The sequence below is a fragment of the Passer montanus genome, unplaced genomic scaffold (assembly GCF_014805655.1).
Source record: "Passer montanus isolate IOZ18808 unplaced genomic scaffold, ASM1480565v1 scaffold25, whole genome shotgun sequence".
In the NCBI taxonomy this organism is placed as follows: Eukaryota; Metazoa; Chordata; class Aves; order Passeriformes; family Passeridae; genus Passer; species Passer montanus.
In genome coordinates this window covers 1,973,502-1,988,186 of record NW_024367149.1, presented here as the reverse complement: position 1 = coordinate 1,988,186, position 14,685 = coordinate 1,973,502, and the positions used below count along the sequence as shown (strand labels likewise).

The 14,685-nt window shown below is 53.5% G+C and overlaps 2 protein-coding genes across 2 annotated transcripts in view; one reads left to right on the top strand and one right to left on the bottom strand.

The window, feature by feature from the left end:
• Window positions 1-211: 211 nt before the first annotated feature.
• HYI (hydroxypyruvate isomerase (putative)) lies at window positions 212-3,170 on the top strand. Its single transcript, XM_039711424.1, has 8 exons — window positions 212-440; window positions 514-625; window positions 1,734-1,848; window positions 1,991-2,069; window positions 2,245-2,294; window positions 2,471-2,540; window positions 2,713-2,847; window positions 3,035-3,170. The coding sequence occupies exons 1-8, from the start codon at window positions 245-247 to the stop codon at window positions 3,121-3,123; spliced, it is 846 nt and encodes a 281-aa protein (XP_039567358.1). The 5' UTR covers window positions 212-244; the 3' UTR covers window positions 3,124-3,170.
• Window positions 3,171-3,751: 581 nt separating this feature from the next.
• SZT2 (SZT2 subunit of KICSTOR complex) overlaps window positions 3,752-14,685 on the bottom strand; it is a 53,776-nt gene continuing 42,842 nt past the window's right edge. The window contains exons 60-72 of the mRNA XM_039711814.1: window positions 14,476-14,555; window positions 14,032-14,157; window positions 12,107-12,312; window positions 11,896-11,989; window positions 10,480-10,560; window positions 9,925-9,999; window positions 8,867-9,080; window positions 8,410-8,593; window positions 7,984-8,106; window positions 7,243-7,744; window positions 6,813-6,929; window positions 6,642-6,710; window positions 3,752-4,484 (exon numbers count right to left, since the gene is read on the bottom strand). Of these exons, the coding sequence (XP_039567748.1) occupies window positions 4,341-4,484; window positions 6,642-6,710; window positions 6,813-6,929; window positions 7,243-7,744; window positions 7,984-8,106; window positions 8,410-8,593; window positions 8,867-9,080; window positions 9,925-9,999; window positions 10,480-10,560; window positions 11,896-11,989; window positions 12,107-12,312; window positions 14,032-14,157; window positions 14,476-14,555 (2,015 nt within the window). The 3' untranslated portion in view covers window positions 3,752-4,340. The remainder of the gene's footprint in view (window positions 4,485-6,641; window positions 6,711-6,812; window positions 6,930-7,242; window positions 7,745-7,983; window positions 8,107-8,409; window positions 8,594-8,866; window positions 9,081-9,924; window positions 10,000-10,479; window positions 10,561-11,895; window positions 11,990-12,106; window positions 12,313-14,031; window positions 14,158-14,475; window positions 14,556-14,685) is intronic.

Below are 14,685 nucleotides of genomic sequence, written 5' to 3'. Positions count from 1 at the left end.
ACCTGGCAAAACCCCCTTTCCCAGAGCGGATTCCAGCGGCGCGGCTCCAGGCGCCCCCAGCACGGCCCCGTCCCAGACCCGCAGCCGGGAGCCCCACGCGTGAAGCAGGCGGCACGGGGCCCAGCACTGCCCCCGATGGGGCTCGCTGCGCTCCGCGGGCGGGCCGGGGCCGCTCGGGCGGGCCGCGGTGCCCGGAGCGGCCGCGGGAGCACCGCCCAGGCCCGCCCCGGTCCGCCCCGCCGCCATGGCGCTGCGCTTCTCCGCCAACCTCTCATGGCTCTTCCCGGAGCTCCCGGCGCTGCCGGCGCGGCTGGAAGCGGCGGCGGCCGCCGGGTTCGGAGCGGTGGAGGCGGCTTGGCCGGCGGGCTGCCCGGCCCAGGAGCTGCGGGCCGCGGCGGAGCGGGCGGGGGTGCGGATCGCGCTCCTCAACACCCCCCCCGGTACGGCCGCGTCCCGCTGCTCCCCGTGCGCGGGGTACGAGGAGCCTCCGCCGACCCTGCCTCTCTCTCCCAGGGGACCAGGAGGCGGGCGAGCTGGGGCTGGCGGCCGTGCCCGGGCGGCAGGCAGCCTTCCGGCAGGGCCTGGAGGCGGCCGTGCACTACGCCAGGGCCGTGGGCTGCCCCAGGTAGGTGCGAGGCGGGACCCCCGCTCCGGCCCCGCGGCTGCCGGGGGCTTCCTCTGCTGCCCCCTGCTCCAGCGCTGCCTCTGAGCGGAGCCTGCCCTCTGCCCTGCCGTGCCTGCCGCCTCTCCCGGGCAGCATCTCCTGCTCGGCTGCCTCGGGACGTCGCGGGCCGGAGCCAGCTCCGCAGAGCGGCACCGCGGCCGCAGCGTGCTCGCTGGGAGCGAACCCAGAGCTGCCAGGCACGAGCCCGACCCTGCCCTTCGCAGCAGAGGCTCTTGTTCCCACCTCCACACAACAGTCCCCAGGATAATCCTCCCTTTTTCCTCCTCAACTGCACGAATCGTTTCCACCAGGACACCACAACAGTTGCTTTACTGAGGCCACGCTGACTCCAGCACAGCAGAGACACCGTAAAAGATGCAATTAGCCTGGCACAGCTCCCTTCAGCAAACCAACAGGGCCCTTTTATTCTTACTTTGCACCATTCTTTCCTGTTGCAGCTCAGTCCAAAGCCCTGTGGAGGGCATGGGCGAGGCAAGCCATAGGCTGCCCAGCACCATTTACATACTGGTACAGGCACATTGAAAAGGTTTTTGTTTCTACTGTGTGCCTTCCCCCAATGGTGGCTGAAGATGGCTGGGGCTTGAGCTCTTCATGGCAGGGCAGTCCAGCCCGGGGCACTGTCCCCTCCCTGCTCACAGCCAGCAAGCAGTGAGACCTTGCAGGGGGCAGGCCCCTGGCACAAGCAGCATGCCAATTGCCCAACATACTGGTTTGGGGCTCCGCCAAGGACCAAGAGCCCCAGAAAGTTCCAGAGTCAGGGTGAAAGAGCTGAAGGCAGTTAACAAAATGGGGAAGAAGCAAAGTCTGTGATTTTTCAGGCAAAAGGTTCAAAGTCATCCCTCTGTGTACTGAGGTGGGACGGTGCATATTTGTGTCCTGGCTGGCAGCCCGCTGGCTGCTGTTGTGCCTCCTGGAGGAGAGATGGCTCTTCCTACCTTCTGTGTCTGCTCCCCCAGCCTGGCCCCCCGTTCCATCAGCAGAGGAAGGTGTATTAGAGCAGGCCTGCTGCTCCCAGTTGCTGCCTGTGATAATCTTTCTGTGCCTGTAGGATTCATGTGATGGCTGGGCGGGTTCCCTTGGGCACAGACCGGGCTGCAGTGGCAGGTGAGATGGAAACCACCTTCATTGAGAATCTCAGATACACTGCTGACCTCCTGTCCCAGGTATGTGGGGAATGGGTCCTGCTTTGTGTGTGCAGCTCTTAGGATGCCCAGAATGGGGAAAATACCAGCCTGGCATGGGGAAGTTATGCTTCCTGCTGCAGAGATAACAGGATGCTTGCAGGGTGATATTACTGTGTTACAGGAAGACATGATTGGACTGTTGGAGCCTATTAACAGCCGCATCACTGACCCTCACTATTATCTGAACACCCCACACCAAGGTAAGCCAGACAACAAGAGTCTTCAGAGGAGAAGGATCTCCAAAGTCTGAAAGGCAAGAGGTTGCCTCACAAGGAGGGAGATGCTGAAGGAGCACAGTTGATAAAGAAGGTCCTGGGGCTTCTCTGCAAAGCTTCCACCCTGGGGGCAATGGTTTCTCATTTCTTGCCCCCTTAGCTGCTGCCATCCTGGAGAAAGTGGGACGGCCCAACCTGAAGCTGCAGCTGGTGAGTCAGCATTGAAGCTCTCTGTGAGAGACATTTGCACAGGTCCACAAAAGAGTTCTAGTGGCCATGGGCTTGTTATACCTTCTTGGGGACACTGGACAGGGACCATAGCACAGCTGTCCTTAACTGCTCACTGCTGACCAGCTGCACCCTCCCTTTTCCTGTCTCACCCCCAGGACCTTTTTCACTGCCAGATCATGGATGGCAATTTGTCCCGCAATCTGGAGACATACTTCCCACTCATTGGTAACACCCTGTGCCCAGACCACTGGGGAGTGGCTTTGAGAGGGGGCCCTCCTACTCCAGGCCCTGCTGTAGCTGGCTGGGGGTGTGAGGCTGCTCTTGGGTCACCTTGTCTCATGGCCAAAGGCTGCAGGCAGGGCTGCCTTGGGCATGGCCTCTCCCCTTCCCTCCCTAGGTCATATCCAGATTGCACAGGTACCAGGGCGGCACGAGCCCGATAGCCCTGGGGAGCTGAACTTCCCCTACATCTTCGAGCTCCTGGAGTCCCTCGGCTACACTGGCTACGTGGGGTGCGAGTATGCTCCCAAGGGTGAGTGCTCTGCAGGTCTGAGCCCCACGGGCAGGGCCAAGCACAGACCAGCTGGCTGGGTACTGTGCCAAGACAGGCAGGTCCTGGGGGGCACAGGTACTGGGTGTTATCCCTACCTGGGGATGAGGGCTCTGTCCTGAACAGAAGCTGCTCCAGCTGCAGCAAGAGACCTTGTCTGCCACTGCAGGAGACACCCTGGAAGGTCTGGGCTGGCTGCGATCCTACTGGGAGAGCCGAGGGCTGCAGCATGGTGGGACCAGCAAGGCAGCCAAGTAAAACTAGAAAACCATGAGAATAAAAGACAAAGCAATGGCTTAAAAGAGGAGCACGTGTCTTCTCTAGGACTAGGGGAGTGTGGTGGGTGGGATGATTTCCTAGAATGAGGTTAGGAGCATCTATGTCATTTCCCTTCCTCAGGCTCTACTGGGCCAGCCCAAGCTGTTGGACCCTCATCTACACAAGTACCACCTGCAGCATGTTTAATTTAGTGATGGCTCAGACACCACTGTAGGCGACTTCAGGCACACAGGAAACTTTCAATTCGAGGCTGCAGGGGTGTCCAGGGAGAGGTTTCCAGTCTCCCCAATAAGGGGAGCATTCCAGCTGGCGCCTGAAGTTGTGGAAAGAACACTTTAGACTTACTTCCAGGTACTGAAGTTCTCAAGGCTGTTGCCAGTGCCCAGCACTGACTGCAGCAGGGCTGCAAGTGAAGCAAGCAGTCCCCTCACAGGCTGTCTGATCCAAGGTAACAGGCTGGGAGCTGCCTGCACATGGATACTCAAGGCTGACTGCCCTGCTGCTCCTGCTCTGGAGCAAGTGTAAGATTCCAGAGCAAACCCAGCCAGCCCCATAGCCAGGGCTGCTCTGCATCCTCCACAGGCAGCGTTCCACAGCCTACAGCGACTGAGCAGGGATCTGGTTCAGTTTATTTCACAGATAGACCAATGGCTCAAATGTACACCTCCATAAAACCTTCCTGTGATCCAGTTCACCCTTCCTGTCCCATTCATGCTCTCCCAAGGAAAGCAAAAGGCCTGAAGCAGTTGTCCTCACTGCCAGTCAGGCAGCCCTGTACTCAGGAGTCTTTCTTCCTAAAGCCAGAGCACTGTGCAGTGCTGTCCTGGGCAGAAGATGATGCCATGAACGCTCCTCAGTGCCTTTCCAGCAGGCAGAACTCACCTATGGTTACCAAAGCCATGTCCCTGAGAGTTGTTCTGCTTCAGCCAGGCTGCAGCAGCCAAGTTCCTGCCCTTGCTGTTTGGTTCAAGGCCATTCAGTATCAAACCCACTGAAAACAGCACGCAAGGGCCACACCAGCCAGCGAGGAGGTGCACACCCCCAGGCTCCTCGGTCAGTAGCCATGTGTGCCACTGGCAGTGCTGCCTGCAGTGCCCACGCCCAGGTCCCCCCGAGACCCGTTTCTCCCCATGGTCACAATGGCACGGCCGTGTCCAGGTCGGAGTAGGCGCTGCTCCAGGACGTGGGTGCCGGTGCTAGAGCAGGCCTGTCCACAGGTTGAAGCAGGCGGTGTTGATAACTGACTCCAGGTGATGGTACGTGGACACGAGCTGTGGCAGAGGGCTCTCGCTGTTCTGGGGCTGCACTGGGAACGGCTCCCGGAAAACCACAGTGAGGCTCTGCCAGGAGGGAGGAGAGGGTCAGGGGACAGGATGCAGACAAGCACTGTGCAATCCCTAGCCCAGATGTGTGGACGCTTTTTTGGCAATGTTAGGCAAATAGTGGGAGAAGTCCCAAAATGCCAAAGCACTAAGCTAGTGCCTCTTCCTGTGACAGAGCATGCTTGAGCCTCCTCCCAATTTTTCTGCTGGAAATTCAGTGCCAGTACTTGCCCACTCTGTCCCAGCTCTCATACATCTGCAGTTACACCAATCCTGGCAGCAGCCACAGGAGAGGAGGGGATCCTACTGCCTCCACACTAACAGGAGCTTCCAGGGAAATTAAGAGGGAAATTTCTTTTTCTAAGGGAAAGAGTAGGAGTGCAACAAATGGGGAAGGGGAGGAGATGAAATGTAATAACCGCAATCCTAAAAATAAATGCTGCCTGCTCCACTCTGACTAGTGACTGTACTGAAAAGGCAGGGCAAAGGCAGAGAGGAACAGGGAGCAGGCAGAGGTTGCAGGAGCTGAAGCAGAACAAAAATGTGACTCAGTGCACTCAGATCAGCGTCATGGAGGCAAGACACAGGGACAGGATGTTCTCCAGAGCTGAAATGCAGCACATCCAGTAGCCAGGGTCCCTTACTAACTGGTAAAGCCATGAGAAGAGCTGTGTAACTACAAAACAGCAATTGTACCACCATCATTTAGGAGGAGAAAGGAAGTTATTTGTGAGCCCAGCTCCAGCAGCATGCAAGGCTTCGGAGCAGACTGGGGGAGACAGAACCATGAGGGAAATGCAGCTCACTGTTACCAAAGTGATGTGCTAATGCTAAAATTCTCTCTGATAAGGCAGTATTTCTAGACAAAGGAATCATGGTACATCTTATCTGAGATTCAGGATGGATTTGATGTGGTGTCACATGGGAAATTTAGGTAAGCTGAAAAGATAGGAATTAACCAAAATTTTTAAGATGAGAACATGGCAGTGCTGAAAGGGGAAATGGAGAGAGGTTACAGATAGAGTTCCTTCAGGACAGGCTTTGGGACTCACATTGCCTAGTACTTTAACAAGTCTGGTACAAACATGCGGAGTATGCTGATAAAATTTGAGGCACTAATACAAAAGAGGATTGGGATAATGCAAAAAAAAAAAAAAAGAAAAAAGCCCTGAGAGAGTTTTGAGAGGCTACAAGAACGGGATGAATGCTAAGCACAAAATACAACGTTACGAAAACAAAGGATTTCTGTTACAAAATGAGAGTCACTGGGAGAGGGGATGGAGGTTCTGGGTTTATCATATCAATGGCCACAAGATGACACTATGACCATCAGGTGGCAGGAGGCACTGAGCAGCCTTTCAGCAAGCACCACCTCTTATGTCTCCCCTACCTGCTTTTCAGATGGAGCATGATTTATTTTACATGGCATCAGTTATTCTGCAGTCTCTGCAGAAGCCTTATTGTGGACTGAAGCCTCTTGTAGATCCCCTGCTCTCACATGGAGCTGCATCCCCTGTGATCCATCCTGCACCCTGCCTGGAAGCACAGCTGAAAGCAAAGTATTTTTGCCCTCAAGTTCAGTGAAGGCAAAGGCCCCTGCAGGTTTGCTAGACCCTGACAGTGCAGGTCCCCTTCCTTTCTGCCCAGGCAGGAGCAGCCCACAGCACTGGTGACCCCTCCCAGCCAGACCCAGTGTGATCTGACTTTGGACTGAATACAGAAGGACTGCTTAGCCTGGATAGAGAGACAACTGAGAAAATGATCCAAAAGCAATCCTGTGAAGAAAAGAGGATCAAGTGTTCACTCTTTTCTAATACAAGAACAAAGGGACATCACATGGAAAGAACAGTAAGAGTTTCAAAAATAAGCCAAGTTCTTCATCTAGACTGCAACTGCTTAATGGAGCTGCAAGTCAGGGGAAATCATGGATGCCAGAAATTAACCAAAGGAAATAAAGCTGTGGAGGGCTATTAAATAAATGCAAAGGCCAATTCCAGCTCAGGATGGGCCTAAGCTACTGATTCTCAAATGCTGGGACAGTATTCAGGAGAAGCATTACAGCTTCTTGACTTGGTCATGTTCTCATGCACACCTGCCCTTGGCCACTGCTGGATCAATCTAGACAGATTCCTGGCCTGAGCCAACATAGCTGTTGTTCTGTTCCCAAGGACTCACCGTTTTTCCTGAATGAGAATCAAGAAACACAAGAACAAAGCAATCTGTGAACTTCTGGTTGAGCACAACCTGTCAGGAGAGTCACAGAGCACGTTAGAAAGGAGCCAGTACAGAACCCAGGACAGGGACACAGGGACAGAGGCTGCAGGTGGGCAGCGGGCTGTGTCTTACCAGATACTGGGTGCCGGTTTCAGCATTGTGGAAGTGCCGACAGCTCTGGGGAAAGCGGCTCAACAGCACCTTGATGAGGCTCTGGTACCAGGAGACTGTCATGGTGAGGAAGCATTCCTGAAGGCATAGAAAAGGCCTGATCTTCAGCCTCCCTCTAGCCATGGCACCAGCAGCCACAATGCTACAGCAGCCTTCTGACCCCAGATCAGATGCAACCTTCACAGCCCACTGAGGATGCTGACTGAGGGCTGTTCACTCTCTATAAACAGGTCCAGGCAGTCTCCCCCTTCCCCTGCCACCTAGGAGCTGTGTTCCTGCCTCTACCTTCCCACAAAGCAGGAAGAGATGTGCATTGCAGGCCCCTTCACCTGGCACCCCACTCCCTCCCAGAGCAGAACAGCAGCTGCTGTGCCCCATCTCTGCTGCTCACCAGCTGGGGGTCGACATCTGCGATGGATTTCCCATGCACGGCATCGAGCAGCTCCTCCAGCTCCACCAGCGAGAGCTTGCCCAGCTTCAGCTTGTCAGAAGCCAGAGGCTCCAGAAGGAAGAGGCGCTTCCAGAGGTTGTCCCTGCGGCAGTGGCACTTGGCCAGCTGCACCATGCTGCTGAGCTGCTTCTGGGCTGAGGCCACCTCAGAGGCCAGCAAGGGGAAGAGCGGAGAGGTGTAGAAGAGCCCTGGCCCCAGTTTGACCTGCGTGCCCCCCGCGTAGAACTCGCTGCTGTCCTCCACGTCCTGCCACAGCTCCCGCTCTGCCGATGGCTGCTGGCCCAGGCTCGGCTCCGGCTCCGCTGCCTCCCAGGCCGCCCGGCCTACCACAGGCTCCAGCACCTCCCGCTGCAAGCGCGGCAGCTTCTTGAAGCGGCGCATGTCGGCCGTGAGCCGCGGAAAGAGCTCCCGCTGGCTTGTCATGATGACATAGAAACGCAACCTGGGAGCAAGGAGACACTTGTTGAGCTGGAGAAGGGCTGCTCCCCTCTCAGCTGCACTGTAAATGAACCACAGGCCCCTCTGTCCCTGCCAGAAAGGATGCTTCTCTGCCCAGGTTCTCATGATGATCCTCCCCAGACACCAACAACTCTGCCAGTGCTGTTCCAGACAGAATCAGTCCCTCCCAGAGCCCTCCTCCCCAGCCAGGAAGCTTTGCTGCCACTGGCCCCCAGTGCTCACCGGAGCATGCGTCTCTCTGCCTCGCTCTGCTCCTCAAACGGTGCAGCACTGTGACAAACCAGGAGGGACACATCGAAGTCATCATGGTGACGCAGACCTTCAGAGTCCTTGTAGGAGCCCGAGCTGGGAAAAAAAAGCACATCAGTAAGAAGGAAGCCTCATTTTGTTCTCTCAGGGCTCCTGATCAGAACTGTTGGACATGGGGAATTCCACACAGCAGGACTCCTCAGAAGTGCCATGGGAAATGTCAAATGCAGCTGCACACACACACATCACTGTTGGCCATCTCAGATGAACTGGCCAGGACTGCTGTCTGGCACCGTATAGAACACTCAGCTTTGCTGGCACCTTAGGGCAGTGTCCCCAGGTCTGGCAGGTTGCCACCAATCTCCAGCAGCTCCAGGCATTTGCAGCAGATGCACTCACCTGTTCCAAATAGAGACCAGTGCATATTCGTTCTGCTCTGTGCCCGGTGTTCCCTTCTTGCTGTCATTGCCCGTGGCCGGTCGGGCCATGCGCAGGGGTTTCATGTGGTAGGTGTTGGCATGGTCAGCAATGTAGTTGTACAGCTGGTGTGCAGTGATCATGTTGGTGGGCAGGGCCAGTGTGCCTAGTAGAAAAATACATTGCTATCAGAGGAGACACACTGTGCCTCTTACCTGGGCAGAGCAGTGTCCTCCCATCTACTCCAGGACACACAGCAACCAACCTGCCCCTTCCACAACAGGGCAACAAGGACCTTCCCTAGAGCTCAGACCCTCCCATCACCCTCACCCTGTCATCTCTCTGAATACTCCAAAGGTCAGGAAGATTTATTTGTAAAGGACTTTTGCCAAGTTATGTGGTGATCAATCCCAGACTGATCATATATTGACCTACATACCTTGGAAAACGTGATTACGGCCAAACTTGGGGATGTCAGAGTGATGGGCAATGAAATCCTCCAGGAAGCTGGTGAGGTGGTAGCCTTGGCGCAGAGCCATGTGGGAGCCCAGCAGATACTGGTGGACTATGCGCAAATGGAAGTCGTAGCTGAACGAGTGCACGTGCATGAGGTCCCGCACCTTGTCACACTCCTCCGTGAAGAGCATGGAGAGCTGTGGAGGGACAGGGGGTCAAGGCAGGAGTGTTACCAGGCACCTCACACCCTCCTGCAAAGCCCTGCTGACAAGGCATGGCAGGATGCAGCCTCATAACACTACCCCGTGCATGTGCAAGCTTTCCTGGAAAGAAAGGCTCAGCAAATCTGCAGGCAAGGTCCTGGAAGGCTCTAAGCTTAGGAGAGACTCTCCTGGCATATCTAAGATGCAGCCTTGGTACAGAGCTCCCTTGGAAAGGACAGTATGGTCATGCATGCCTCGTGTCTCAGACAGCCTGGGGCTGGCCAGCCTCAATATAAACACCCAGTGCCCTTGAGAACAGGCAGCAGACACCCTGACCCTACAAAGGAGAAGGGAGCAGGCAGCCCCAGAGTGTTGTAGAGCAAGGCACTGAGGTATAAAGGAACCTTTCTGGTGCAGAACAATCTCCTCTAGCAAAGGGAGGAATCATGTTCACAGATCCATGTTCTCATTCCACTTCTTTTTCCAAGGGAAGCAGAGAGCCATGCACTGATTTTCCTCAGAGCAGGCAAGAATTTTTTGCCAGAATTGCTCCTATTCCTCCCCAGTCTGCTCTGTCTTGCTCTCCAAGCTAGGACAAAAGCCATCCTCTTGCCAAACCTCCCACCTCCTTTTACTGCAATCCAGCTCTGCTCAAGCAGCACCATGGAGGGCACGTGGCTGCAGAAGGCTCTGTGAGGCTCTGCTTTTCCATGAGGAGGGAGCAGAGGTCTCCAAAACTTGCTATGACTGAAATGCCCACTATGCTCCAGAGATCACTCCTCCCCACAAAGCATCCCCTGACCCTGAGGAGCACCAGCTGTGCCTGCAAAGCCATTACCTGAGAGTTCACAGACTGCCCCATGGGGATGCGCGAGCACTCCAGTGCGTACTGCTTCACACAGAAATAACAGCCCTGGAGGAGAGAGCACATGAGCAGAGCACAGAAATAACAGCCCTGGAGGAGAGAGCACATGAGCAGAGCACAGAAATAACAGCCCTGGAGGAGAGAGCACGTGAGCAGAGCACAGCACAGCCTTGGGCTCCTCCAGGGAAGGAGAACAGCCCCCATGCTTCACACTTGGCCTGGGCCCAGACACTCGCCCCACGTTCTGTCTCACCTCTTGTCTGAACCAAGCCAGACCAGCCAACATGTGGCTGAGCACAGAGCACCCTAACTGGTGCTGAGCTTTTCATTACCATTCCTCCATGCAACTCTTACTGCTCTGAGTGCTGCAGAATCATCTCCAGCTGATCCCAAACTTGCAAGACCATGGAAGAAGCAGGACAGGACAAATGAAGAATCACACGTCCCTGCTGCACTCCTCATCACTCCCTCTGTCACTGCCCTTGAAGAGCCCCCAGAGATCATACTTTATTTCTTGGTCTTTCTTACCTGGAAGGCCAACTCCATAAGCACAATCCCACCTGGAAGAGCTCTCTGTAGATGGTACGTGGCAACAGCAGGGCTTGTGCTCTGGGAAGACAAGGACAAAGCTGAAAGGTTCTAGCCTTGTGGCAGCTCACAAGCTGCCACAATGTTCTGTGGCAGGGGTGGAAAAAGAGAGGCCTCATCAACTGAGCAATCTCACTGGAGAGAAGAGATGGCAGAGCTGACAGTGAAAAGAATCCTAACAAACCTAATAAACAGCCTTTGAGAGAACACACCAAGCACATTGATCCCTTCACCTCCTGCTTGCTCAGGACAAGGTGTCTCTAGAGTGTGGGACACTATGAGCCAAGGAACGATAGTGTCCATGGAACCTTACTCCCTGCTGTGGTGTTCCCAGTGCCTGGCTGATACAGCAGCTATCAGAGACATCCTTTCTCAATTCTGAGTTCAGCTACCAGCAAATTCATTTGCTTTCTCTTAACTTGCTCAGCAGATTGCTCTCTTCTCATTTTATCTGCAAGATGTTGTCTTACCCACAGACTTGCACCAACATCAGCCAAAGGCAGGTGCCAATAAAGTGCCAGAAAAGGGTGAGTAAATGCTACATGCTCCCATCATCTCTGGGTGATTCCACAAGCCATGGGTAGTTTCTACTTAGCTAGAGACTCCAGCAGATTCCTCCCCAGGTACTTACTTACTGAGTCTTGTAAACTCATGTTCACAAAACTCATGTGTTCACAAAAGCTTTTGTGTTCAGAAAACCTGCTGCTCAAAGAAACACTCTCCGAAGTTTCAAAACAGGCTCCAAGTACTTTAATTTGATGGTCTCTAGGTGTTGTATTGAATAAGACAGAAAAAGGGTCAATCCCTTTCCAGGTTAGCTGCAATATTGTAGAGCTCTGACTTGTTCCTCCCTAGCTGCCACTTCTTTATACATGAGGAACCTCAACCTGCTCTCACAGTAGAGCCATTCCAGGCTTATCTTCTCTAACCTCTTTAACTTCTGCATTCATCTCACTCTAACTAAAGATTCTTCTGCCCTAGAGTTGCCCTTAAGCATAGGTGCTGAAGGTTCTCTGACAGGTAATACTTCAGAATCTCACCCAAAAGCAGCTCTCCTTGCCCTAGGTCATCCTGTTCCTTTTCTGAGCCCCGCCAAGCTGTTACCAGTCTTCTGATTATTTGCCCTGGTTCCACCCAACAACAGGAAAGGGCTCTGAGGCTTGTAGGAGGACATGCAGGAGGGCAAAGAGATCTCATCACATTCAAACTCTCAAAGATGGTGCTGGTCTAGACATGCTTTCTTCTGCCCTCCCACCTCCTTTCTGCCTGAAACAGTTTCAAAAGCCAACCAGAACTGGACCACTCCACAGCCTGACTTCCATCCCAGTTCCACTCTTGTAACAGAAATGCACTCACCTTTGGACTTCCCTCTGGTTTCGGCTTTGTGTAGGAAAAGGACCCTCTACCCTCCACTCCCATTGCTGCCAGAGCTCGGATCCGGCTTGTGCTGCTGGGAATGAGAGCAGGGACACCTTGAGCAGGGGGCCAAGACCTATTGTGTCAAACCAGGGCACAGCTCAGTGTGTTGGCTCTTCTCCAACACCAGGGTTCCCAGCACGTTACTGACCTGCGAGTGGTAGGCGAGGGTGGCCGCACCTGGACCAGAATGAAGCCCATGCTCTGCAGGTACTGGATGTACTGCTGCAGGAAGGCGTTGCACATCTCCTGCAGCCAGGGCTCCTCCTTCACCTTGCAGGGCAGTGCATCTGCAGAGTCACAGCTGTGGCTGCGGTCCCTCCCCGAAGCTGTAGAGTCATTGGAGCGGTGGCGCTTCTGCAGGAGAAAGTGAGCTCCTAAGGAGAGCTGCTGTGACTGGCCCCAGCAGAGGACACCAGGTACACTGGTTGAGCAAAAGGTAGATATCTCTCTGCTAGAGAGCACTAACATCTGGTTGTCCAAGAACTGTCCCAGTGCATGCACCAAAATGCAAGATCCAAGATCTACCCAGCCATGCACTGACCTAACAGCGCTGCAATAACCTGCAGGAACCTGCTGCCTGTGCTAGCATTCACATCTGCCTCCCCCAGAACAGCTTCCACAAAGTGTTAGTGGCTCACAACTGGTTCATGCAAAGCTCAGAGCTTCAGCTCCTATTACCATGGTAAGAGTCCAATCCCCTTATGAATCCCGCTGACTTCTCAGGATTTCCTAGCAGTTCAGTAGCACTGAAAAGGAACAGTGTTTCCTTCTAAACACTCAGTTCTCCTTTTGATGTCTTGAATACTCCTTTTCTATGTGCTGAGAGAGACTAAGGTTTCTTTTTTTGATCTCTCCACTTTAAGCCTGCAGCTCTGTTACATGTTTCTATCTGGCTTTCTGCCTATCTGCTCCACCAACCACAAGAGATGTCTCTTTACCTGGCATCTCTCCAGCTACTCTCTGACCTTCTCCAAGTCTCTCCAGTTCAGTGCCTTTGCCACAGGATGTTTGGTCTCACACTAACTGGCCAGATGAAGACATTAATACACAAGTATTTTAGAAATTTATTAGAATATTACCCATTATACTAACACCTCTTTCTGATGCACTCTAACCAGTGTCTGCTACACTCAACTGTTCACAAATTGCAGAAACCACTGAGATGTGTGCTCTGTACAGGCTCTGCAGTGAGTGTACAATACAAGAGGGTTCAAATTTCTCTCCACATTCTGCTGTTTTACTGCGAACCAGGTCCCAGCTCCCACAAAAGCTCTCAATTCACAGGCTACTCAGGTGCCTTTTGAGTTCCTTGCATTCTTTTTCTGTTCTGAGCAATCTGAACAGCCCTCCAGCACTGCAAAGCCTGGCAACTTATATGTCCCAATAAAAGACCTGGAGATACAGAAACCAATACAGCACCTTGAAACCCCTGCTGCAAGGCTCTTCAAATCCAATAACCAATTTCCATTTTGCTCCATTTTGTTCCAAAAACAAAGTGAAGTTTTCATTCTGTGATAATACTTTCTCTTTCACCTGTGAGTGTTCAATTTCTGTAGCAACTTCTGCTTAAAGACTGTCAAAATCCTTTTGACATTCTGATAAATTACAACAGCCTGTTCTTCCCTTCTGACACACATACAGACTGTGAACAGCCAGTACGGGATCTGCACTGGTGAGTCTGTCAGGTTGCCACCTGCTCAGGATTCAGCTGGTTTGCCTTCAATTGTTTTGTCTATTTGTTGGGTCCAGAAAAGGCTTACTAGGTCTGGCTGCTGAATGCATAAAGGAAGTCTTGCTTCCTTAACAGACCAGTATCAGACAGTGCCCTTGATGGCTTCTCCAGACTCAGCCCTGAATTCCCTGGGTAGAAAAGGAAATCAGTCTTCTCCAGGGACAGAGTGGCTGCAGGAGAAATGCTTTGAGGACCCAAGGATTTTTTCAGTCTCCAACTTACAGCATTCAAATCCACCCTGTATTTTAGGAGTGAAGCCAGAGCAGCCCTGTCTTGGGAAAAGACAGCTCCTTTGTCCCTGTGCACAAAGCCTGACCCCAGTGGTGCTTGCTGACACTCACCTTCCCCTCGACCTTGCCCAGCTGGTCAGTCTGGATTTGCTGCCGGAAGGCCGGGTCAAAGAGCAAGGGGGTGGCACAGTAGTGAACCAGGCGTGAGGACTGCTTCAGAGTCTCCAGGTCTGCCAGCTGCATGACATGAGAGGAGCATAGTTACAGCACACACCCCTAACCAAGGCTGGGAACAAGCTCTCCATGATACTGCAATGCTGCTCAAATGGAGATATTTGGGGGAATCCCCTGCTTTACAGCCTTTCCAATACTGGGCAGTGAGGCCCAAACATGGTTCAGAGCCCTGCAACCCCAAAAGTTCAAGCAGAGACCACTAACTCCACTGCCTAGCACCATCCCCACCACACACCCTGCTTGGAGCTGCAGTGCTCCCCTTTGCTGGTGCTCCCAGTGTGTAAGAAGACCCAGCCCACCACCTGTCCAGGCTGCACTCACACTGATAGGCATGTTGGACTGAGCTGATCTCTGCTGCCACGTGACAAAGAGGTTTTCAATCTTCATCTGTTTCTCCAGTTCTGGAGGAAAGAGAGAAGTCACAAGAGCATCAAGCCACAGCCCGAAGTATTGCTACTCTCCTTCACTCCCACCCTGAACAGACCATAACGCATTACTACAGAGAACTGTCTCCTGACAAAACTCTTGTTC

Excerpts from the sequence above, each read along its gene's own strand:
- HYI (XM_039711424.1), top strand. The coding sequence starts at position 245 with ATGGCGCTGCGCTTCTCCGCCAACCTCTCATGGCTCTTCCCGGAGCTC. Across the intron at positions 2,295-2,470 it reads CCAACCTGAAGCTGCAGCTG|GACCTTTTTCACTGCCAGAT; the intron begins GTGAGTCAGCAT and ends TCTCACCCCCAG. Across the intron at positions 2,541-2,712 it reads GACATACTTCCCACTCATTG|GTCATATCCAGATTGCACAG; the intron begins GTAACACCCTGT and ends TTCCCTCCCTAG.